Consider the following 27,135-nt stretch of genomic DNA (forward strand, 5'->3'; position numbering starts at 1 on the left):
CGAGTCAAGGCAGTTTTGTCTAGCTGTCAGCTAGACTTGTGACTCCTTGTGACTCTCTGTGGTGATTGGGCTCCCTTTTCCAGTCGCCACCGAGGTTTTCCGCCTACCTCAACGAATCCGGGTTTCAAAATGAACATTAAATGTTTTTTGATTTGCAGAACATAAACAACTCTGTTAATACGTGGTATGCCTGTAGATAAGGGGTTTCTTTCAACAATGCCGATTTCTTCATTTCAATCATTGCGTATCCAGGATTTTGTGAAAGGGGCGCAATTGTAAGGAGGAATCCAAACCCCACCATGGTTGGGACTGAGTTTTGGCGATTTTGAAAATATGACACTTAGGAGGTCGGAAATGGCACTCTCACCTTATTATAAATGTATTAACAATTGATATTTTAAATAATATGAAAACTGAGGTAATAGCATAATAAAGGGTGACATTTTCCACATAGGCCTATTTTTAGTAAAAGCGTCACAACACGGCGCTTCGCGCAAGTCAGCGTTTCTACTTTACATGGCGGAAACGCCAATGGGTGGACTAGCATAAAAAAGATTATAAATACCAAACTGAGGCAAGTCTAATCCCTATTTACAGACACCTATAATGAATTGGATACTTTGTCGAAAACGAGCTAAACATAATAGTAATAGGCCTGTTAGCGCAAATCAAGGATGTGTGAAGGCAATGCCAACGTCGAGAAAGTGCTACCATGTTTAAGCTTGGTTCCCACAAGAGACGCGACACAAGGACGTAACGCAACGTAAGTGAGTTGACCAATCACAAGCGATGGATTATTCGAACTGTCGCTTGCTATTGGTCAACACGCTTGCGGGCTGATGAAATATTGGTAAGTACAATATTACAAGTGATACAACTCACTCCATTATAATACCTAAGCGTACATTTATTTTTCTGTGTCGACACTACCGTTACCTGCCATCAGTAAAATATACTTTTAAAGAACGCCGATAATGCAGTCACAGAAAAGTCATTCTGTTTACATATGACATTATAATTATAATTTTTTTATACTATTAACTAGCCTATAAGATTATAATGTGAACATTGTGACTTATATACTTCCCACAAAATAATCTAGTTTTATATTGTGATGTGATCAAGAAAAGTTAATTTTTAAAGACTTGTTAATCTATTTAGTTAGGTTTAGTGAAACAACAGTGCTGCAAATTGACAACATAACGTCATACGTTATTTTATGAAACAGACGACTAAAGCTAACTTCTTTCTTCTTATTTAGATATTATTCTGTTATATTGTTCTAAAGAGTTGACGATATTTATTTTCATCGTAAACTTTTTCTTATTTAGGCTGCTACGGCTACTTACTAAGACATAACAATTTTGGCTTCTCTTAGCCTACACATCTGAAATAAAAAGAAACACTCTTGTAATCTGTATATTAGTTATTAGGATGCTTTCAATTTGCGACAATCTAGACCAATCATTGTGTCGCTGTTCGTCTCCTGGAAAATGTTAGCATTTAGTGAGAAAGCACGCGCATGATGAATTATGACGTAACAGTTCATAAGTCATCGTTCGACGCAAATCGAAAGCTCCAAATTGTGTGCTAGACCTCTTTTTATTGTTTTGCATAATATTGTTAGGAACGTCAATATGATTTTTATTATGGCGAAGGCAATTTCAATTACAATGGGAATGTTATGTATGTACTATACTATTCCAATGTATAATTGAAAACGTGGTTCTCAAAAGTGGCCATTATTATGCGTACATATCTAGTTGTGACCGGCTGTCATGCGTCTAGTAAACTAACTTAGTACACGTCTACATGTAGTATTTTACCTGATAATTTACAGGTTGAGACAGCACTTGCTGGACCTAATGGTCCAGATGTCATCTGTCCATCAACATCCTTTAGACATTTGATAGCAACGTTGTATTGTTTTCCTGGTTTTAGCTTAATCAATATAAACTCAGTAGTTGTTGTAACTCCAGCCGTTGTGTAGTTCCCGCTGATAGAGTCCTTGTATAATACTTCATAGGATACGACTGGACCAGTTCCGAAATCCCGACCGAATACCCAATCAAACCAGCTGACTGTAATCTCTCGACGGTTTGGCGAAACATACAATATTGGACCATGTTCGAGGTATGGTAATGCTAATTAAGATAAAAATGCATTTATTTTAAGTTGCACAAGAAAATAATCCAAAAAAGTTAAATAATAAATTAAAACAACCATTAGTTACCTATTTGACAATCATGACCGCCCCATTCTTCGTCACATACTCCATCTGCGCATGTGCCGTTGCTATAACAGGAATCTGAATTTTGACAATGGCAATGCTGATTACAGAGAGGTCCAAAAGTACCATTTGAACAAGATACGTTTACATGCTCTGCAACAAACAAACAGAAATATATTTCAAATTGTTTTCCCAAGCTGAAAAGGTCTGGCTAACTATTAGTCTAAACTATCCCGTCTACGATATCCAATCTCTTCCATCAAGATAGTTTGATACCGCCTAACTCTCACTGTACTCACTCTCCAGTCTCTTAAGCCTACATCTATTTACTTTAGAGAGGAAGCAGAGTGAAGTTCACTTGAGTATTTCAATCTTTAGCCTATGCGAAGTTTATTCCTCAAAGACATCATGGCACAATTCAACTGATGGGCTTATCCTACCTTGGCATTGAGGTCCATGAAATCCCGGGAAACATGATTCAATCTCACACCCTGCAACTGAGTCACAATTGTCTTCTGGACAGTTGCACACTTGCTTACAGTCTGCTCCGTAGAAACCTTCATTGCAGACTGAAATGAGAATCTAAATTATTGTCACATCATCTAATTACCATACGGTACAGTAGTATTACTAGTTAAGCTAGATTGACAGATATAGTGGATGTAAAGAATATCTAGCTCGAGTCCCTGACAACAGACGGTAGGCGGTAATAGAAGTGGCAAAGGCCAAGAAATTAAATCAATTGGACAATCCAAATGAACATTTTGTTGGTCATGCTGTCGATTCATGTTACTGTTTGCTAAGCTTCAAAGAATATGTAAAGAAATGTATGTCGAGCTTTATTACCTTCATTGCAGTCATGTCCATGAAATCCCGGCAAACAAGCACAACCAAGTGGTGAAGCAGGACAGAATAAGTTGCCTCTACAACCATTATCTTCATTGTCACAATTCAAAGAACAATCTTCTCCCCAATATCCAGAATTACATACTAATCGAAACAAATGAAGCTTTATTTATCTTCCTTTGAATGTTTAGACTTGAATTGAATGAAGTGTGAAATGATTTCTACTTCTACTCGCAAACATGGATGAAGTAAATACTTACACCATGTTGCAAAACAAATAGTAATTGTCAAGTAACGAACCCTCTGAACAATCATTTCCAATGAAACCACTTGGACAGACACACAATGACGTCTGAGCGTCACAAATACCTCCGTTGTAACATACTGGGCAATTTAAGGCACAGCCAGGTCCATATTTTCCCAATGGACACTCTGTAACAAAATACATAGTGAGGTTAAAACCGTTTATTTTAACTGCTGTTATTAGACAACTCATGATGTGCAGCTTTGAAGTTACTTAATCAAGAAGTACCAGAACACCGAGGAGAATGACACATGGTACAACAGTTATCATTAGAATGACGATGCAACATGACTAATAATGGGATGAAAACAACCAATGACGGTGGATTTGCTGTGAGTGTTTTATCTGTAACTCTATAACAATAATTATAGTATGATTTTAAAATACATAATTAGTGTTGGTCCTTCTTAATTGTAACTTCTTATAATTGCATTAAAAACCTACCTTTAACATTTAATTGAATAATTGCATGGTTTCCTTGATTTCGTTTCGCTAGAAAGTGGCATTCGTAAATTCCACTATCTTTGGTTCGCGCATGCTCAATGATCACTGTACCCTTGTCTTTCCATTCTTTGATTCCGTTCCCACCATTATAGCGCCATCTTAGTCCCGTTGAATTGCTGTCAGTGGTTACAGAGAGAACAATTCTACCACCAGTTCCAACTACAACTGTTCTCTCCACAGGCTTAACGTTGGCTGAAATGTAAAAAAATTACTATACAATTTACTTCTATTTGATTCCATTTGGAGTTTTTTTTATAAGAAGCGTACAACAATCCTTTATTTATCAAAGTAAGTAATAACACATTTTGTAAATTTGATCTTTTTGGCCAAAATCAAAATTTACAAATATCTTACCTTATCTTACTAAAAAAATTAATATAATAGTAAAATGTTTGCAATTGACAACATTACCATTTTTATCTAAGATAATAATTGTAGACTGACTCGGCAACGCCCATATCCCTAGAATGTCAGCAGAAAAGGCACCACTTTTGGCCAAAGAAGATTCTCCTGGAATCTTGGCAATAAGGGCGTGATATTCAAACTCAACAACTGTTTCAATCATTGTATTCTCAGGAAACATCATAGTTGGCAAAACGTGTGATCCTGGGTACGGACTTCCATCAAACCAAGACACGGGTCGGCCAATGACATCAGCTGCACCAGTACTACAGGTACGTCGTAGCCTCATGTGTGTAGAGAGCGCTCCGGAGTAAACAAAGATGTTAACATTGTCAGTTTTGTTGTAAACATCGACAACTGCTGGATGTGCCATTAACGTTACTCCGACGCGGCCGTCTGTTGAATAAATTAATTCGGATTAACATTGTGTAGTATAGTAGGCCAATATGCCTCGTGTGTGTATTGGATGGAACTCATCATTTAAACAAAATATGCCTAATCACAGGTTTGAATCTTGAAGAGAATAGAGTAATAGATGGGCTACTTGGTATTATCTTACAATTATGAAGTAATATTGCTACTTACAGTTACAAGCCATGTCATGAAATACTGATGAACTTGGTCTTCCAATGAATAGCTCACCAGATATGGTTCTATACGCTCGAATACATATCTCGTATCGTCTGCAAGGGTTGAGATGACGCAGTACCAGTTCTGTGCCCTCTGTATAATCGCCAGATCGTACAACACCTTCAGAGGGTGTTGTGTACCGATAAAACAGACGATACCCGGTAACGTTTCCCAGGCCGTAGTCTTTGTGAACTTCCCATTCATCCCATTCAAGATGAACACTGTGGAAATTAGATCTTAAGATGCGTGGAGGATTGAGAAGAGCTGGGATAGCTGCAAGTATAAACAGTAAAAACCTTCTCAACAATTTCAATTCTGTTGTTTTACCTTTTTGTTCTTTTTATTTTTTTCTATCCTTGCAGTTTATATTCATTTCTTTTTAAATACGAGTTTGTGATTTGAGGCACTGTAGTGTCAAATTTGTTTTAAAAATTCAGGCCGAATTTGCGCAACATTGGCAAGTGATGTTACTCGCTGTTGAATGTATGTTGAAAACAATTTAAACATAGAGTATGTTGGTATATATATGTACTGTGATGACTATGGCAATGGTGCACATTCAAGATAATCTTTTAAGTTACCAAATTGACAGTCCTCGCCACCCCAACCTTCTTGGCAACCAAAGAGACAAGTTCCATTCTTGAGACATCCTAGCGTCATAGAACAGTGACATTTATACTGGCACAATTTTCCGTAGAAACCATCGGGACATGGTGTCGAATAATCATAATCTGCAACAAAACAGCCATGTCATTCTACTGTATATCGGTTATTCGTCTATATTCACCGTATTAAACAAACACAAATTGTATGACGTGTTACGACGTCACAGAATTGTAGATGACGTCAGATTTATTAAATATCCTTACCTTGACATTGTGGTCCACTGAAACCTTCATCGCATGTTATATTCATACAACCCATTGACCTATCACAGGCGTTAAACTTGCAGTGGCACAAACTCTTGCAGTCGGCGCCAAACGTCCCGTATGGACACACTTGGAATATAAGATAGAAACCATTAGTTGCTTTCTTTCTAATTGAAGAGAGAGAAAAACTAAAGTAAAAAACAACACTTATCTTGTCCTTATACTTACATTCTTTGCAATCCGGCCCTTTGAACCCAGCCATACATGAGCATCCTAATGGTTCAGGCAAACAGAACAAAATGTCGTCGCAACCTCTATTTAAACTACTGCAAATTTCTGAACAGGAACGTCCCCATTTATTGTCACCACATGCTTCAAAAACAAAAAATGACTCTCTTTCTAATTTTGTATATTCAACATTTTTTTTAAAGCATTAAATATTCGAAATGAAAAAAAACCTATACGTACGTTCACTACAGTCATCACCCATAAACCCAGAAGGGCACAAACATGTCCCGTTGATAGTATGACATACTCCTCCATTATAACAAACTGGGCAATCTTTGTCGCAATCGGCGCCCCATTTGGGTTTTGGGCAATCTAAAACAACATACAGTTCATATCATGAATACAAATTCATCAAATTACGTCTTTTTTATTTTATAATGAAATTGATAGTTGTGTAGACTTTTATTGACTTTTAACCTTTAAAAACTTAGTTGTATTTAAATGTTTGCATATTATGCTTATCCATCGAGAGAGCTTTAAAATAGATCAAAAATAAAATTAAAATAAATTGTCACCTCTTATAAAAACTTGAATTATTGCTTGCAATCCCAACTCTCTTTCCCCATCTATGTAACATTCGTATATACCGCCATCTTTAGTACGAACACTTTCAATAATTAAACTAGTCTTTCCATTCCAGTCGATCATTACATCTCCTCCGTTATGGCGCCAACGTAGTTCATCTAAATCAACACTGTTTTCTATATCAACCTCTACTTCAAGTCTTTCTCCAAAACCTGCTAATATCGTTCTGTTCTTTGATCGAATCTTTGCTGTAAATCAAATCTGAAAATTATACATAATATTTCCTTTCCTTGAGAGAAGAAACCCACATTTTTATTGAATCGGTTTAAAAATAACTTTAATAATCTTGCCAACATTCTGTATACATACGGTAGGCCCTACTAACAATTTTTCCCTCACTAAAAATCGTTAGAGCCTACGGTAATTTTTTTTAAATATAGACTTTAGCCAAAAATAAATATTCAAAGCGAAATTGACTTTATTAGAAATCGTTACCTTCCTTTGAAACACTAAACGTTGTGATATCAGAAGTTAGTACCCCAGTTGTTGCCCAAGTGTAGAACACTCCAATATTTTTGGAAGTCGTGTTAGCTGGAAGCACCAGTAATATCGATGTAAAATCGAACTTCCGCATCATGGATACTGTGCTTTGCAAAGGAAACATGTTGTTACCCGATGTCAAACCACCGTTGTCAATTAGGCCTAGGTTTAGCTCTTCATCTCTAGTACCGTTTCTGGTATCACTGTTGAATTTACGACCAAAGTTGACGTTATTTGTTTGATGATCTCCTATGGTGTAACCTCCAATCTTGAGACTTGAATTGGGGTTGTTCAATTCAATCAAAGGACTATAATTCATTACAACAAAATCCATTTCTTTTCCTATTAAAAACGAAATTCGAATATGGTTACTGTTGCAGTGCTCAAAAACAAAAATGTTTAAATTTATTAGCTGAATCCGCATAATACTAACTGTAGGCCAACAAAGATTTTGTGTACACACCCTGACAACCTACTTTCTAGAAATTATCAATCGCCTCAACGTTTTACTTGCCTGACTTAATCTATAAGATTGAGTACAACAATCGAAACGTAGAAACTTAATCTTTCTGTTAAAATGGTACAGAAAACCATAGGCCTACTATACTATAGTTTTTCATCGCTATGCAAAATTTTAAACAATATTACATAATTAATTTATTAATTATACAAATTATGCGCATACTATCCCTATACAAATTATAGGAATTATTTTATTTCTGTTTAACATAATTTGTTATATTTATTGTTTTCATTTCAACAAACAAATGATACCATTACGTTAATAAGCTATGCCTTTCTTTCGCAAGTTTCTCCAATAAGCTGAGGTACTAATCTATTATGTTATTATATGTTCGGCAAGCAAGGTCAATAAACGCAGATTGCTAAAATAGTCGTATCCGTGATTACGACTTATCATTCTAATTCTTACCGTCTGTGTAAGTTGTGAAGTTCACCGTTGGTGACAGAGGTCCTCGTGTTGACGTAGATCCAGTTTTTATCCGACATGCTACACCGATTTCAATGTTTCTACCAGCAGGAAGAGTGTTTGTATGACAAGATGTAGATGGTACTCCAACATTACAAATTACACGTTCCTCGTAGCCGATCTGAGATGCATCGATGTAGTATGCAGAACACCCGACAACGACAGGACCATAATCATAAGGAAATGTATCCCAGTTTACTGTTGGATTCAGTTGTCTCAAGTCGTTCGAAACAATCCGAGGTGGTTTTGTGAATACTGGAAGTTCTGTAAAAAATAACAATTTAAGTAATTTATAAGTGTAAGATTTGAATTGTGAATTCTACACTCCGTCCAGTTACGAAGGGTACGATATTTTCACAGAAGTTGAAAACGTTGCGTGCGATCAGAAGCATTCTATTTAGGCCAAATGTATTTGTATTTTTGTCTTCCCTATATTGAATATCATAATAATGCTAAAAAGTGTTTAAAAATAGGATAGTTGGCACACTTCACATCGTCTGTCGGCGTCACTGTCACATAGAGTGTCGATTTTACAGAAATAGGACCTTTATCATTGTTTGATTGAAGTCCAATTAATCTTTTCTACCAAAAAAACAAAAAACCCGGATAAATTCATAACTTTTTTTTGTTTTTTGTATACCACTTACCGATTTGACAAAAATCTCCGGTCCATCCCACAGAACATTGGCCACCGGGACAACTTCCGTTTGTTCTGTAACATTCAGAGGACATCAAGCAGTGACATTCTGCGAGATAAAAACATAGTTTCCATCAAATAACATCATTAAATGTTTTATTCTTAAATAGGATTGTTGTTCTGAAAGTAATTTAAAAAATACCAAAATGCTGTCTTCTAGGATGACATTTAACGCTGACGTCATATGAATGAGTACAATAAGATGAAGTGTAATGATCGCTACAATCACCAAGCGTTGGTTCCCAACCTGAGCATTTCACATGTGTAGAGCACATGGTACTCTGTGATTGGCCATAACGTGCACGGGTGTAACCAGACGAGGACCCAAATGAAATAATGCCGTCAACGAATCCAAGCTGCCTGCAAATTACCTGTTAAAATGTTTTAATCATTATCAATACAATCATGTATCATACATACAAGGGCAAAAACAAGAAACAAAGACAAAGAGGAAAAGAAATGAAAGAAGACAAAATGAACCATGTGTATCAAAAATTAGTCCATGCCTAAACATGTGCTTTAGGTCTAAACATTAGAAGTACGTAATAGGTCTTACTCTTAAGATATTATTATTAACAAAACCAGGCACGTATCTAGAAATTATGCATGGTAGAGGGGGAAATATTTAAAGTACAAATAATTATATAAGAAAACTAATATTAATGAAAATATATAAATAATTATATAACTTTAATATAGTTATTTGAGGTGGATGCGTCAAACTTTTTTATATAGGCTTAATTTAGATAATTAATTATAAATACGTACCTTTGCTTCTGATTCAGTAAAGGAAGACGTGGTGATTGAAAGCCATGTGTTACCATTCAAAACTTCTACGCGTCCTTGATTACCTGAACTACCACCAACAAGACGTATTTTCGAGGTCTTAGCTAAAAATAGTAAAATAATGTTTCAATCAGTGGCGTATAGCAGATTTTGGGACGCCTGTTTTGGTTGTTTTAAATCTTAGATTTATGCTACGCCTTTTTAAATTGAGTGTAACAGAAAAGTAGAATTCATGAGACCATTATCACCTGTCGGATTTAGCCCAAGCCTTTAATTGCCATCCCTTTCTGTTCTGTGCTGTCCTAGCCCAATTTGTTTCTGAATAAGATATGTCATTCCATCATTGCGGTTTTCCTGTCACACATGATATCTGCTGAAGCAGCTCCGGCCAGCCTTTACTCTGATAAGAACTTCGTCTGAACTATTTCAACTGTCTGGCCCAGATACTTGTCATTTTCAATATCTCTATGTTATAATTATATGTTAATATGGCCTACTTTGTTTTTCCTTTGTGTATTTTAAGCCAATATTCTTACTTTTTCTATTCATTAGATAGACTTATATGTCCGCGACTGATGTAGTTGTCAGAGCATCCGCAAATCTAAGGTCAGTTACACTTTCTCTGTCAATGTTGATTCCATTTTCATCAAGATTCAGATTCTTAAATATCTTTTGTCTATGGTGAAGATTTTGGGTGATAATGTCTATCCTTGTCTGACACCTATTTACTGTATATGTATAGGTTTGTATACATTAATTATAATATAAAAACAACTAATTTAATGTTTGTCTTTAGTGTAATGCCTAGATTAAGATTTCAGTGAAAGCATTTCTTAGGCTGGGTTGAAGCATCAAAGACCCGTAACTTTTCCATTTTCACGCGCGCCCGGCTGCGCATGGCTGGCCTTGGTTTTGTAATACTTCACTTCCGCGTGTTCCATCCAGCAACGCTCGAGAGAACCAAGAAACTATGATCGATCGCGTGAAATTTTGTAAATATTCACGGTCCGGCTCGATAATCGTTATTTATCTTCAACTTAACGCAACTAGTCGTCGTAAACATTTGGTTGACAAAAAAACAGGCTTTAGGCTATTGGCGCAAAAAAAACAGTTTCGTGTATTATATGGTCTATAAAACCCACTATATTCAGATAATTATATAACAAGAATCGACTAGCCAAAACGCCTCAAATGCTATCTCCGGGCGTCTAGAAAAAAAAACCCTAGACGATTATTTTCCCATATCGGCCCCTTTTTATCAAAATCCTAGATCCGCCCCTGGAGATGATCGATGTTTTAATACACACGAATATTCATCTGACACAAATTACTGTAAAGTCTATAAGAAATGTTTGCCAGTTACAACACGTGGACACATTACAACCCACACATAAAACAAATGCTTGTGTACTCCGCATACTGTACATTTAGCTTTCAGTTAGCATCCTATGAATAAGGACATTCATTTGTTAACAATTATTCACACTAGACACGAGACTGATGTACAGTACAACTCGTTCAATCAACAGTGATTGTTTTATACAAGTTATCCTTTGTTATCCTTCACCTCATGATGGGCTATGCCCGAAAAATGTCGTTAATAAATTTATATTGAAGCAGTTTTAACTTGTTTGATTTTGATTTTTTCTATCTACCCTGTCTATGCAGCTCTTTGATTTATATTTACTTACGTAAATTTATTTAAATAACATTTCTACGGCACCGTTATTTATGTGCATTTCCTTTGAGGAATGTATGGAGGTGTGTGTAAAAGCAGTTGGATAGGTGTGTATACGTTGTAAAGTAGGCTTCAATTGTCCTCTGTCAACTCTGACAATTGAAAGTTATTGTTCATTACAAGTAACGCAAAAAAAAGCAAATTAACTTACTTGAACAGGTAATTAAAACAAAATCGCAGGAAGAGTATCCCTGGTATCTTTCAGAACAATCTGAAAGATGTGTTTCAGTTCCTTGGCAATAGTATCCGTAGTTGTTACTATACCTTGGAAAGGTATCACCAAGTCCCGTTGTTCGACTGCCCGACTCTTTAGTATACGATACACTTCCTTCATAACCAAGTTGTCTACAGACAACTTTAGTGTCTTCCATATCCCAAGTATTACAAAAAAAATACCACGTGCCGCCTCTCCGCACCAGTAGCTTACCATTACCAAAGTCTGTACCATCGACAAGTTTAACAGAATGGCTCGGTGATGTACCTAACATACAAAAGAGGTAAGCTACTTAAGTTAATTAAATAATTTGTTTCTACAATTTAAAACAGTAGACTAGAATAAAATAAAAGTGCGAGAAACTAATACATTCTAAGTACGGAAGTTTGATAACCGTAGACCCAGGCCTTCTTCAATCAGTGCAATGTGCCAAGATTCAAATTGACAACTTAATTTGTTTATATTTCATACTCAACAGCGAGACACGCCAACTACAGGATCATGGAGTGAATGAAAATGAACTTAAGAGTCGTGAGTTACAACACTGGTCATGATTGAACACTGTTAGCTGGAAGGCAAGCACGTTAACCAAAGAGCTAGCTAACAGTTGTAATTATAATTAGTTACTTCAGGGAAGTAGCTTGCTTGGAGTGTTGCTGTCAACAAAAATTGGGTTAAATAATTCTTTACAAATTCTTAAAAGTTCACTCACCACTAATTCTTTCCAAACTGACTAAGAGAGCAAACACAAAAAGATGCATTGTCAAACACATAACTGTTGTTACTGTTGATTGTAGATGCGGCGGCAGCCTACTCTTACTGAAAATTATACTGTGGGCGTGGTGTATTTATACGGCTCTTGTTGCAAATTCACACTAAATTTGAATCGAACAATATTATCAAAATGTAGAAAGTTATACGGCCGGCTGCTCTAATCAAGTGTTTAGTGTTCTCACAGGTATTATGTCTATATTAAATGTTGACTTTATTTTATTACAAATTTATGAAGTACATCTTAAACTTATTGTAATCCAATATTGAATTTAAGTAGGACCATTAGAGTATTGATTTGTTCCTGTTAATATAACTACACTAAATTATCCTGTTTATCGCAATGGTTGAAAGAACTTTGGTAAAATGTTTGGCTTTATAGTATAAACATTTACATGAAAGGTAATTTCCGTATTGTAGACGTAAACCAGATTAGGTATAAGAGAAAGTGGGCGGTATCCTTACACATGTGAAAGAGCGGGATGATCAAAGGAAATCATCATCACAGACGAAACTAATGAGTTGTACAATTATGTAACTCGGGCTCGTAACAGTTCTTTGATCCTTTAATGTTTGGCTGTGAGAATACTAACAGTAGGCCTAATGGTTGAACCTAGGACTGGATCCATATTCTTAAATCCTATTTTGCGAAACATGCTTCCTTGATTGTAAGACCTTTATTACCTCCGTCAATGAGGTTAAATTCATGGATGCAATATTATTTGTTTGTACAGTTGTCTTTTTGCATTTGTAGTATTTTTAGGTTTTGATAAAAATGCCCTTATTTGTACGTAGAACACGTTTCATTTTGATTTGTTTCGTAATAAACTATATTATTTGTTTAGTCATTCTATTAAACGTTAAGTATGCTTTTAACGCATTATTATATTGTGCCTACGTAAAATGTGACGTTATGACTTTTGAAAGTTCACAAAGCCCATGGTCAGGTAGCAAGAGAATACAAATTTTGAAATTCGGCAGTTTAGTTTGTGGACACTCAAACAAATACAACACATACAACATATTCCGGATTGTGAAAACATTATCACCTGGTTTAGATTAAGTAATGGGGTAGATAGTTCATGAATTATAAACCTGTAAAATAATGGAGTCAAAACAGTTTTGTCTAGCTGTCAGCTAGACTTCGTCAAGTCTTGTGTGGTGATTGGGCTCCCTTTTCCAGTCGCCACCGAGGTTTTCCGCCTTCCTCATTGAATCCGGTTTTCAAAATAAACATACCTTAAATGTTTTTTGATTTGCAGAACATAAACGACTCTGTTAATACGTGGTATGCCTGTAGATAAGGGTAATATGAAAACTGAGGTAATAGCCTAATAAAGGGTGACATTTTTTCCCATAGGCCTCTTTTTAGTAAAAGCGTCACAACATGGTGCTTCGCGCAAGTCAGTCAACTGTCGCTTGCCATTGGTAAACACGCTTGCGTTGCGTCTACGTCCTTGCGTTGCGTCTTAGTGGGAACCAGGCTTTAATTTTACCAAAGCCAAACAATTCCAATTCCAAATCAATTTCATCTTCGTTATCGTCGTCATAATCATCAATCATCATATCACAATCATCCTAATATCATTGACATCATTTAAGCGTGGTTTCCACTAGAGGCACAACGCAAGGACGTAGAAAAACAAGCGACGTCCGTGGGTTTCGTCTCTAGTGGGAACTAAGCCTTATATTCAACATTATCATCGTCATTGTTATCGTTATCATTACCGTGAATATTCCATATTTATCATCACGTGTTGTAATTTTCTTCGTTGTAACACTTAATATGCAAACCATTTGCACACACACACACCTGCTGCACAATGCAAGTGGAATGATTTGCTGCTTGAGTATGGCATACCAAAGTATATGTATAATTTGGCATACTTACAAACTATGTTCTAGCAAGTGTTTTTGTTTTCGAATAATATCCCATTCACTACTTGAAATACGTTGGGATTTATACGCTCGCCATTCAGCAAGTACAAGAAGAAAAGATGATAGTGGAAGATGCAGGCTGATGAAATATTGGTAAGTACAATATTACAACTGATACAACTCACTCCATTTTAATACCTAAGCGTACATTTATTTGTCTGTGTCGACACTACCGTTACCTGCTATCAGTAAAATATTTTTTTGTTTTCTTCATTTATTTCCTTTATTGCATCAAGTAAACAGTGATGAAGTTGACATAAATATTTGAAAAACTTTATCAAAGAAAAAAAAAACATAGTATAACACAAACCAAACAAGTTACTAAAATATATCGTAGTCCACAAATCAGTCTTTCAATGGCCATCATAGTACATCCAGTAACACAAACCAAATGGAGTTCACAATTTGCTTATCATAACTCAGTTTCTGATCATTCACCAATCATTGAAAACTCCGTGGAAAGTAATGAAGTTTTTTGTGCGTTGTGTCCTGACTTTGGGGAGGGTGAACGATCTAACGCGTCGGAGCTGATGGTTGTGTGTGGGAGGTTTAGGTAAAAGAGAGTGTAATCTATGATCTTCTTTTTTCATTTTATCAAAGAATTTTCTTGACAACTTCTCGCGGCGTTCAGATAGAGTGATGATATTAAGGTATCTGCGGGTATCAGCATACGAGGTACCATCCGGGCATATTATGTTACACGCTCTTCTTTGGACATGTTCGATTTGGTCAGAGTGTGCTTTGGATAAACTCTTACTATACTTTTAAAGAACGTCGATAATGCAGTCAAAAAAAGTCATTCTGCTTATAGATTCCATTATAATTATAATTTCGTTATACTATTAACTATAAGATTATATAAGATTATAATGTGAACATTGTGATTTATATACTTACTAACCACAAAGTTATCTAGGTTTATATTGTGATGTGATCAAGAAAAGTTAATTTTTAAAGACTTTGTTAATCTATAATAGTAGTTAGGGTTTAGTGAAACAACAACAGTGCTGCAAATTGACAACATAGATAACGTCATACGTTATTTTATGAAACAGACGACTAGATCAGTAACTAAAGCTAACTTCTTTCTTTTGATTTAGATATTATTCTGTTATATTGTTCTAAAGAGTTGACGATATTTATCTTTTATCGTAAACGTTTTCTTATTTAGACTGCTACGGCTACTTACTAAGACATAACAAGATTTTGGCTTCTCTTAGCCTACACATCTGAAATAAAAGGAAACATTCTTGTAAACTGTATATTAGTTATTAGGATGCTTTCAATTTGCGACAATCTAGAACGATCATTGTGTCGCTGTTCGTCTCCTGAAAAAATGTTAGCATTGAGTGAGAAAGCACGTTTAAATGTCCTAGTCTTCCCATTATGAATTATGACGTAACAGTTCATAGGTCATCGTTCGACGAAAATCTAAAGCTTCATATTTTTGTGCTAGACCTCTTTTTATTGTTTTACATAATATTGTTAGGAACGTCAATATGATTTTATTTTCTGGCGAAGGCAATTTTAATTACAATGGGAATGTTATATTTATGTACTGTATTACTATTCTCTATACTTTACAATCAGAAACATGATTCTCAAATAAATAACGCATATTATGCGTACATTTGTTTTGTACGGCTGTCATGCGTTTAGTAAACTAACTTAGTACACGTCTACATGTAGTATTTTACCTGTTAATTTACAGGTTGAGACAGCACTTGCTGGACCTAATGGTCCTGACGTCATCTGTTTATCAACATCCTTTAGACATTTGATAGCAACGTTGTACTGTTTTCCTGGTTTTAGCTTATTCAATATAAACTCAGTAGTTGTTGTAACTCCAGCCGTCGTGTAGTTCCCGCTGATAGAGTCCTTGTATAATACTTCATAGGATACGACTGGACCAGTTCCGAAATCCCGACCGAATACCCAATCAAACCAGCTGACTGTAATCTCTCGACGATTTGGCGAAACATACAATGTTGGACCATGTTCGAGGTATGGTAATGCTAATTAAGATAAAAATGCAGGCATTTTCAAGTTGCACATGAAAATGTAATCCAAAAAAGTTAAATAATAATTAATTAAAATAACCATTAGTTACCTATTTGACAATCATGACCGCCCCATTCTTCGTCACATACTCTATCTGCGCATGTGCCATTGCTATAACAGGAATCTGAATTTTGACAATGGCAATGCTGATTACAGAGAGATCCAAAATTACCATTTGTACAAGATACGTTTACATGCTCTGCAACAAACAAACAGAAATATATTTCAAATTGTATAGTGTTTCCCAAGCTGAAAAGGTCTGACTAACTATTAGTCTAAACTATCCCGTCTACGATATCCAATCTCTTCCATCAAGATAGTTTAATACCGCCTAACTCTCACTATACACACTCTCCAATCTCTTAAACCTACATCAATTTACTTTAGAGAGGAAGCAGAGTGAAGTACACTTGAGTATTTCAATCTTTAGCCTATGCGAAGTTTATTCCTCAAAGATATCATGGCACAATTCAACTGATGGGCTTAGCCTACCTTGGCATTGAGGTCCATGAAATCCCGGGAAACATGATTCAATCTCGCACCCTGCAACTGAGTCACAATTGTCTACTGGACAGTTGCACACTTGCTTACAGTCTGCTCCGTAGAAACCCTTATTGCATTCTGAAATGAGAATCTAAATTATTGTCACATTTACAAATTACCATACGGTACAGTAGTATTACTATTTAAGCTAGATTGACAGATACAGTGGATGTAAAGAATATCTAGCTCGAGTCCCTGACAACAGACGGTAGGCGGTAGTAGAAGTGGCAGAGGCCAAGAAATTAAATCAATTGGACAATCCAAATGAACATTCTGTTGGTCATGCTGTCGATTCATGTTATTGTTTGCTAAGCTTCAAAGAATATGAAAAGAAATGTATGTCAAATTTATTACCTTTATTGCAGTCATGTCCATGAAATCCCGGCAAACAAGCACAACCAAGTGGTGAAGCAGGACAGAATAAGTTGCCTCTACAACCATTATCTTCATTGTCACAATTCAAAGAACAATCTTCTCCCCAATATCCAGAATTGCATACTAATCGAAACAAATGAAGCTTTATTTAACATCCTTTGAATGTTTAGATAATTAATTACTGGATTTACAGTAAATCGTCTTCTACTTGCAAACATAGATGAAGTAAATACTTACACTATGTTGCAAAATATTTGGCGAAGCATCCGTTTACATTTGCTATTATACCAATTACATCGAAATATGTTGGCGGCACAGAGAAACGTATAGGCCTATTATATTTACACGGAAAATAATAATATATATACATATATATGCGACACATAATAATTGAAGAGAGTAACGAACCCTCTGAACAATCGTTTCCAGTGAAACCACTTGGACAGACACACAATGACGTCTGAGCGTCACAAATCCCTCCGTTGTAACATACTGGGCAATTTAAGGCACAGCCAGGTCCATATTTTTCCAATGGACAATCTGTAACAAAATACATAGTGAGGTTAAAACCGTTTATTTTAACTAATTAAAATCTCATGATGTGCAGCTTTAAAGTTACTTAATTAAGATGTACCAGAACACCGAGGAGAATGACACCTGGATACAACATTTATAATTAGAATGACGATGCAACATGACTAATAATGGGATGAAAATAACCAATGACGGTGGATTTGTTGTGAGTGTTTATCTGTAACTCTATAACAATAATTATAGTATGATTTTAAAATACATAATTAGTGTGGGCCCTTCTTAATTGTAACTTCTTCGTCGTTATACTTGCAGTCAAAACCTACCTTTAACATTTAATTGAATAATTGCATGGTTTCCTTGATTTCGTTTCGCTAGAAAGTGGCATTCGTAAATTCCACTATCTTTGGTTCGCGCATGCTCAATGATCACTGTACCCTTGTCTTTCCATTCTTTGATTCCGTTCCCACCATTATAGCGCCATCTTAGTCCCGTTGTATTGCTGTCAGTGGTTACAGAGAGAACAATTCTATCACCAGTTCCAACTACAACTGTTCTCTCTACAGGCTTAACGTTGGCTGAAATGCAAAATTTACACTTTTTATATTCTATTTGAATGGTAAAAACAAATCAATCTCTTGTAAAGAATGAACTTTTTTAGAAATAAGTAAATAATATTATTTATAAAAGACAAAATACATTGCCAAACTTTAACCGACAGTCAGCAACAATGTTTACAACAATCTTTTTTTGTTATAAAGTGTACTAATAATAAAATGTTATAATATAGAAATGGTCACACCATTTTTATCTAAGATGATAATTGTAGACTGACTCGGCAACGCCCATATCCCGAGAATGTCAGCAGAAAAGGCACCACTTTTGGCCAAAGAAGATTCTCCTGGAATCTTGGCAATGAGGGCGTGATATTCAAACTCAGCAATTATTTCAATCATTGTATTCTCAGGAAACATCATAGTTGGCAAAACGTGTGATCCTGGGTACGGACTTCCATCAAACCAAGACACGGGTCGGCCAATGACATCAGCTGCACCAGTACTACAGGTACGTCGTAGCCTCATGTTTGTAGAGAGAGCTCCGGAGTAAACAAAGATGTTAACATTGTCAGTTTTGTTATAAACATCGACAACTGCTGGATTTGCCATTAACGTTACTCCGACGCTGCCGTCTGTAGAAGAAACTAATTCGGATTAACATTGTGTTAAAGTATAGTAGACCAACATGCCTCGTGTGTGTATTGGATGGAAGTCATCATCTAAACAAGATAGGCCTAATCACAGGTTTGAATCTTGAAGAGGATAGAGTAATAGATAGGCTACTTGGTATTGTCTTAGAATTATGAAGTGATATTGCTACTTACAGTTACAAGCCATGTCATGAAATACTGATGAACTTGGTCTTCCAATGAATAGCTCACCATATATGGTTCTATACGCTCGAATAAATATCTCGTATCGTCTGCAAGGGTTGAGCTCACGCAGTACCAGTTCTGTGCCCTCTGTATAATCGCCAGATCGTACTACACCTTCAGAGGGTGTTGTGTACCGATAAAACAGACGATACCCGGTAACGTTTCCCAGGCCGTAGTCTTTGTGAACTTCCCATTCATCCCATTCAAGAAGAACACTGTGGAAATTAGATCTTAAGATTCGTGGTGGATTGAGAAGAGCTGGTATAGCTGCAAGTATAAACATTCAAAAAGTTCTTATCAATTGTTTTACGACGTTTATATTCGTTCTAAAAGAAAAACAGTTTTTTGTGGCACTAGTGTCAAATAATTGTTAGACCGCATCTGCTTTGACAAGTTTTGTTACTTACTGTTGAAAACAACTTAACCATTGTGAGCAAGATAGTCTTAAATTAATTACCAAATTGACAGTCCTCGCCACCCCAACCTTCTTGGCAACCAAAGGGACAAGTTCCATTCTTCAGACATCCTAGCGTCATAGAACAGTGACATTTATACTGGCACAATGTTCCGTAGAAACCATCGGGACATGGTGTCGAATAATCATAATCTGCAACAAAACAGCAATTTTGTCATTCTACTGTATATCGGTTATTCGTCTATAATCACCGTATTAAACACACACGAATTGTATGACGTGTTACGACGTCACAGAATTGTAGATGATGTCAGATTTATAAAATATCCTTACCTTGACATTGTGGTCCACTGAAACCTTCATCGCATGTTATATTCATACATCCCATTGACCTATCACAGGCGTTAAACTTGCAGTGACACAAACTCTTGCAGTCGGCGCCAAACGTCCCGTATGGACACACTTGGAATATAAGAGAGAAACCATAAGTTGCTTCCTTTCTAATTGAAGAGAGAGAAAAACTAAAGTAAAAAACAACACTTATCTTGTCCTTATACTTACATTCTTTGCAGTCCGACCCTTTGAACCCAGCCATACATGAGCACCCTAATGGTTCAGGCAAACAGAACAAAATGGCGTCGCAACCTCTATTTGAACTACTGCAAATTTCTGAACAGAAACGTCCCCAGTTATTGTCACCACATGCTTAAAAAACAAATAAAAAAATCAGTAATTGACTCTCCTTCTACTTTTATATTATTTAAAGTGTGTTGAATAGCATTAAATATTCGAAATGAAAAAAAAACCAAAATGATACGTACGTTCACTACAGTCATCACCCATAAACCCAGAAGGGCACAAACATGTCCCGTTGATAGTATGACATACTCCTCCATTGTAACAAACTGGGCAATCTTTGTCGCAATCGGCGCCCCATTTGGGTGTTGGGCAATCTAAAAAAACAGAGAGTTTTTGTAATTTATTTTGAAGAATACAAATTCATAAAATGACGTCTTTTTTTATTTGTAATGATATTGATAGTTGTGTAGACTTTTATTACCTTTATAACATTTATAATCTTAGCTTCTCCTTCGAGAGCCATTTGAAATTTTAAAAATAAATTGTCACCTCTTATAAAAACTTGAATTATTGCTTGTAATCCCAGCTCTCTTTCCCCATCTATGTAACATTCGTATATACCGCCATCTTCAGTACGAACACTTTCAATAATTAAACTAGTCTTTCCATTCCAGTCGATCATTACATCACCTCCGTTATGGCGCCAACGTAGTTCATCTGAATCACCGTCTTCTATGCTCACCTCTAGTTCAAGTCTTTCACCATAACCTGCTATTGTCGTTCTGTTCCTTGATCGAACTTTAGCTATAAATGAAAAGATAATAATAAAGGCAACTGCAATTATAGGCCTACTAGTCTTTTCAATTTCAATTTTAATTTATTAATACACAATGAAATAATGTTAAACTAGTTTGTTAATAAATAAATAAAATTGCATATAAATACAATGAAAAGTAGTTCGGTCATGTTGGGGGAGAGTTATATCAGTCAGAACGACTTTTAAGACTGCTCAAAGATTTTTGTGTACCTTTCTTAAAACTTATCTTCATATAACATTTGTCTCTAAATTGTGAACATAATCTCATTTATGTTTTCTTCAGACCAATTATTAGTAAAGAGGCTTTCGTATGAGCAAACTTTCAGTTTTTTAAATTATGGACTTCAGTTTGAAATAAAATATTGAATTGCTTTTATCTGAGGTAAACATAGTTTAAATATCATTCCCAACGGGATGTCAAATCTTAAATTTCACCTCTAAACAGGCAATATCTGTATAAAATAGTTACCTTCTTTTGAAACACTAAACGTTGTAATATTAGAAGTTAGTATCCCAGTTGTTGACCAAGTGTAGAACACGCCAATATTTTCGGAAGTGGCGTTAGCTGGAAGCTCCAACAGCACCGATGTGAAATCAAACTTCTGAACGACCGATAATGTGCTTTGTAGAGGAAACATGTTGTTATCTGATGTCAAAATACCGTTTTCAAATAGGCCTAGGTTCAGCTCTTCGCCATCTGTACTATTCATTGCATCATTGCCGATTTTACGCCCAAAGTTGACGTTATTTGTTTGATGTTCACCTGTGTTGTAACCTCCAAGTTTGAGACTTGACTCAGGGTTGTTTAATTCAATCAAAGGACTGTAATTCATTAAAATAAAGTCCATTTCTTTTTCTAAAATAATAACAATACTGATTAGACTGTGCTTGTTCAATTCATTATTTGCGTCAACTTGACTCCAGAAGGCAGTTGACTACAACAATCGAAACGTCGAGAAACACTCACTCAAATATTGATTCCTTTTGGAACGACATAATAATTATAGGCTAACGCAAACCTTACTTTATTTGAGTTTTGTCGAGAATTAATCTTTTAGAAGTATTACCAAATAAAATTGTAAAAATAATATAATGCACGGTAGCCTACATAATATAATTACTGTATGTAAATTATAGAAATTATTTATTTTTAAAAAGCAATAAAATGTCATCCGCGCTTATCCAATAGGGTTGGTGAAATCTGTTGATTAATATTATGTTTTTATATTATTATTATTATATTTTTTTATTTCTTTTATAAAGTTTCATCACGAGACTTATTATGTTGTGACCTATGATATTTAATTACAAATTTATAGTGATAGGCCTAATTTAAAACGATTTTCTTTCTTACCGTCTGTATACGTTGTGAAATTTACCGTTGGTGACAGAGGTCCTCGTGTTTTTGTAGATCCAGTTTTTATCCAACATGCTACACCGATTTCAATCTTTCTACCAGCCGGAAGGGTTGATGTACGACAGGTTGTAGTAGCACCAACATCACAAATTAAATGTTCTTCGTATCCTATCTGAGATGTATCGATGTAATAAACAGAGTATCCCACAACAGGAACAACAGTAAAATCATTGTAAGAAAATGTATCCCAATTTACTCTTGGACTCAATGAACTTCCGGAAGGGACCATCCGAGGTGGATCTGATAAGGCTGGTGGTAGTTCTATTTTCGAAGGATTTTAATTAGTAAATAAACGAATAAACCTGTCAATCTAAGATTAAAACATGTAAATGCTCTACTTATACAGAAGTATTGCCCAAAAATGTATTGACGTAGTCGGGGAAATTCAAATTTTTATTCACACTTTACACAACGTGTATTAATAGTAGTGAAATAGACCTACGCACCTTGCTATATAATATTGTATATTAGAGTTATATTGATATGGGTGTTGTAATCAGTATGCATTGCAACATTTTAGAAAACAAAAACTTATTATGTAAGTAAAGTAATAGAATAGTAAAAATTATTATTGAGCAAAATAAACAGAACAATAGAGATACCATTAAATTGGAATGGAGCAATTGATTTACAATGATGGATCTAATTATTAGTCCTCTTGAGCATTTTCCAATTAAATTTAACTTTTTACCGATTTGACAAAAATCTCCGGCCCATCCAACAGCACATTGGCCACCAGGGCAACTTCCGGTTGTTCTGTTACATTCAGAGGACACCAAGCAGTGACATTCTGAGAAAAAACATAAATAATTTTTAATAAGCAATTCCACTACCTTCCCCCTTACCTACAGTATACTGGCAGTTACCTTGTGACCAACCAAGTTAAAATTAAACCACATAGAAGAATACCAATATAATCAATGTTTTTCTCGAATACACAGTAATTTCAGCGTTAAAAAAGTACGTACCGCAGGACTATAATACATTGTTTACAGAAACGAATAAATAGACACGATAATTTATGTAGTCAAGTAAAATTGGCACCTTGGCAATTACCTCCGAACGAGAAACAAATTTTTGATTTGGACTCAATTTGTGTTTTGTATATGACATTAGGGTTGAGGGATGGGAAAGAGGATGGGTACAAAGAGGAACAATTTTTAAATATATTCTTTATCCACTCAGTAACGAAATATGTGTTCATGTTTTATAGGTCTATAAAATAATATACCACTAAATACAGTAAAACATTTGAGATTTAATATTTAAAATTGTCATAGTAAATTGAAATAGTAAAGTACATGTAACGATACACCAATACGACGTTTATATTTTTGTAATTATTAATTAATACAAACGTTAAGAAGCGACTGTCATTAATAAAGTTTATTTGTATATTATGTGTTTATATATATAAGTAAGAATATATCTAAAGGTTTTAAGTTTATCCCCAAGGACCCATAAATTTAAGTAAATCGGCCTATCTTCAACATTTTGATGCTGTACTCGAGCTATTCAACCGGTTTTCAGCTAGTATCGTAGAAGGAGATAGGTAAATGCGAAGCATCCTCGTATTATTGTGTGCGGGTATTTTTCAAGATGGACATCCAGTGTATACTGGAAAACACCCCTGGGGCAAATCTTTGAATCCAAACTAATTATCTAACTCAATTTAAGTAGTAAATAGGGTTACATCAGGTGGTTAAAATCAGTACCGAATGTAGGAACCAACTTTATAATTATACTATCGAGTAAACATCCTAGAAGTAACGCGCGATTTACCGAATGTTGCCGTTACGTAAATTTATATATAGATAATGACTTCTATTAAATAGTAAACCTAATCTAGGCAAAAGGTTTTGATTCATAAATGGGATTTTTAAAATTCATTTAGACTTACCGACATATTGCCTTTTAGGATTACATTTAACACTGACGTCATGTGCATGAATACAATAAGATGAAGTATAAAGTTCGCTACAATCACCAAGCGTTGGTTCCCAACCTGAGCATTTCACATTTGTAGAACACGCGGTACTCTGTGATTGGCCATAACGATAACTGGTGTAACCAGACGATGATCCGAATGAAATAGCTCCATCAATATATCCTAGCTGTCGGCATAGAACCTTTTATGTTTTTTAAAGAAAAATGGTCATCAATAATTGATCCTGAAGATCGAAGGAAAGTAGAAAAATTCCTTTAAAAAACAGTATAAAATGTAATATCACCAATGTTGACGTCATTATCAAATATCTACAATGTTCTCTGCTACTCTTATAAAAAATAGAACACGAATTCGCAATACAATAGGCCTACGAATAATTAATTATACGAAAATATACACAAATAAAATTATGCAAGATACATTTTTGTTCTTTAATATATTATTCACATGGTTACTTTAAAGCTAATTACTGTATGATTTTACTGCTAACCTTTGACTCTGATTCTGTCCAGGAAGACGTGGAGATAGAAAGCCATTTGTTACCACTCCAGAACTCTACCCGTCCTTGGTTAGCTGAACTACCACCAACAAGTCGAAATGATGAGGTCTTGTCTAAAGAATAAATAACTATGCCTATGAGTTTCAAAAACAATCTTTCGATCATCGATAAGATGACCATTATTATTTTTAAAGTCAGTGTAAAACGAAGATGTGGAGAACTCGTTGGACCATGGGTTGTAAGTTGTAAGCCTATAATGAGTAGGGAGGGAAGGAGGGCATCCGTATATATTAACATAATTAATCTGACTAATAGTAGTATTACACCAAGTTCTGATTCAAACGACACAATCTGTCTCATTTTGAGGTAATTAATTACCCTTTTTTCAAGAAAGTGTTAATGAATAGTATTTTCTGTGTAGGCCTACCAACTTTGTGAGTTCAAAATTAAATTTAAATTGTATTTAAAAATTCGAATCAACTTTACACATAAGTTTAGAGAGTTGTAAGATGTTCTTAGTTCTATGCCAATCATTAATATAATATATTATAAAGTATTATACATATTTATTGTCCTACAGTACTCCTGTGGGAAATATTTCTATCCGCCATTGAACTTTGCGTTCCTCTTCCTCCATTTCATAGCCGATGGATAACCGTACAAACCTGGACAAAAAGGCTGTTTTCGGACTTTAAACTCAATTACATGTGTAACCTAAATTTCATTTCTCATTACACAAGGTCAAATTGCTCAAAAACCAGAAACAACAGCAGAAACAAATCCGCCACTTACAGCTTTGTTTAACAGAAACAAAGACAATTACAACGAACTCAGAAACACTCAAATTACGACCAAACAGATAAAGATGAATAATTTAAAATGTCGATATGAGGATGGACATGGACTAAATATAATTATAAGATAAAACTTAATCTACTAATGTAGGCCTAACCATTTTTAGTAGGTAGGTCTACATTTACTCTACTAAAGGGAACACAGAGGATATTGCTGTTTCTTTAAATTACGGGCGGGGACACGAATACCGAAATTGGAGATAGAATTTCAGTCAAAAATAGAATGAAGACATTTAAAAAGAAAAAGAAAATCAATGTGACATCGACGGAAGAAAGGGAACTTTTTATCTTAATAATAATAATATACTTTTTTTCACACTGAAAAACTTGAATAACCCAATGGTGTTTTAAACTATTTCAAGGATTGTGGTGAATCAGCTTGGGTTTAAGGTGTAATTGAAAAATATATGTCCATACTATAACCCGGTTTGTTCTACATGTAATACACACAAAAAGTTCATGTACAATAACAATAAGCAAATTGACTTACTTGAACATTTAATTAAGACATAGTCGCAAGAGTCATGCCGTCCCTGGTATTCTTCAGGACAACTCGAAAGACGTGTTTCAGTGCCTTGGCAGTTGTTTTTGTAGTAGTTATCTAATTTGGAAAAAGAGTCACCACTCGCTGTTGTTCGACTCCCCGACTCTTGTCTGAACGATACCGCGCCTTGAAACCCTAGTTGTCTGCAGACAACTTCGGTGTTTTGCATTTGCCAAAATTTACAATCAAAATACCATCGGCCGTTTCGCCCCGACTGTAACTTACCGTTACCGAAGTCGGTGCCATCGACAAGTCTCAAAGAATAATCCGGTACACCTAACATTGAAGAAATGTTAATCTACCATACAGACATTGCAGTAATACCAGGTAATATGAATTGAGAAAGTTCACTATTTTACTAATTTATTTATTAATTCTGGAGTGTGACTCAGGAAGTGTGTTACCTCAACCATGGACCTATAACAATTCTATAGCTTTATGCCTCAACAATACAAAATGACATAAATAGAAACATAATTTAGAAGAATTATTAATTAATTATTAAGATACACAAAAGGTGCTTAAAAAATGGTACCAGATAGACTAGAGAGATACCACCTAATTAAAAGACATGATGTCACTGAATAGCAATGGAACTGATGAATAGTAACAATAACCTAACAATATTTGGGTAATAAATAATTTTTTTTAATGGGATCATTCTTAAACTATACATTTTCTAACGGATTTACACAACACTTCGATTATAATTTTATTATATTTATTTTGTATAACTCACTTGTATGATAACCATGTGCTTGAATTCCTTCCAAACTTGCTAAGAGAGTTAACAAAATCAGAGGCATTGGCAAACACATGACTCTATCGTGGTATAAGTTGATTGTAGATA

The 27,135-nt window shown here is 35.2% G+C and overlaps 2 protein-coding genes across 2 annotated transcripts; both read right to left on the reverse strand.

Annotated features, from left to right (window-relative positions):
* Positions 1-1,692: 1,692 nt before the first annotated feature.
* On the reverse strand, positions 1,693-13,895 carry LOC144835415 (uncharacterized). The gene is made up of 20 exons (XM_078690500.1): positions 13,829-13,895; positions 11,499-11,828; positions 9,592-9,713; positions 9,053-9,194; positions 8,774-8,872; positions 8,070-8,390; positions 7,094-7,480; positions 6,589-6,846; positions 6,254-6,385; positions 6,014-6,157; positions 5,786-5,914; positions 5,498-5,647; positions 4,872-5,189; positions 4,296-4,682; positions 3,825-4,076; positions 3,377-3,508; positions 3,077-3,220; positions 2,671-2,799; positions 2,234-2,383; positions 1,693-2,144 (listed from the first exon to the last, which is right to left on the reverse strand). Exons 1-20 carry the CDS (start codon positions 13,893-13,895, stop codon positions 1,798-1,800), a joined length of 4,140 nt encoding a protein of 1,379 aa, XP_078546626.1. The 3' UTR covers positions 1,693-1,797.
* Positions 13,896-14,405: 510 nt separating this feature from the next.
* LOC144836187 (uncharacterized) lies at positions 14,406-27,135 on the reverse strand. Its single transcript, XM_078691425.1, has 21 exons — positions 27,025-27,135; positions 26,232-26,561; positions 24,879-25,000; positions 24,341-24,569; positions 23,132-23,230; positions 22,378-22,701; positions 21,493-21,879; positions 20,756-21,010; positions 20,449-20,580; positions 20,189-20,332; positions 19,961-20,089; positions 19,670-19,819; positions 19,162-19,479; positions 18,583-18,981; positions 18,107-18,358; positions 17,658-17,789; positions 17,229-17,372; positions 16,824-16,952; positions 16,381-16,530; positions 15,968-16,285; positions 14,406-15,499 (listed from the first exon to the last, which is right to left on the reverse strand). Exons 1-21 carry the CDS (start codon positions 27,101-27,103, stop codon positions 15,492-15,494), a joined length of 4,230 nt encoding a protein of 1,409 aa, XP_078547551.1. The 5' UTR covers positions 27,104-27,135; the 3' UTR covers positions 14,406-15,491.

Source organism: Antedon bifida, chromosome 2, assembly GCF_963402885.1.
Source record: "Antedon bifida chromosome 2, ecAntBifi1.1, whole genome shotgun sequence".
NCBI lineage: Eukaryota > Metazoa > Echinodermata > Crinoidea > Comatulida > Antedonidae > Antedon > Antedon bifida.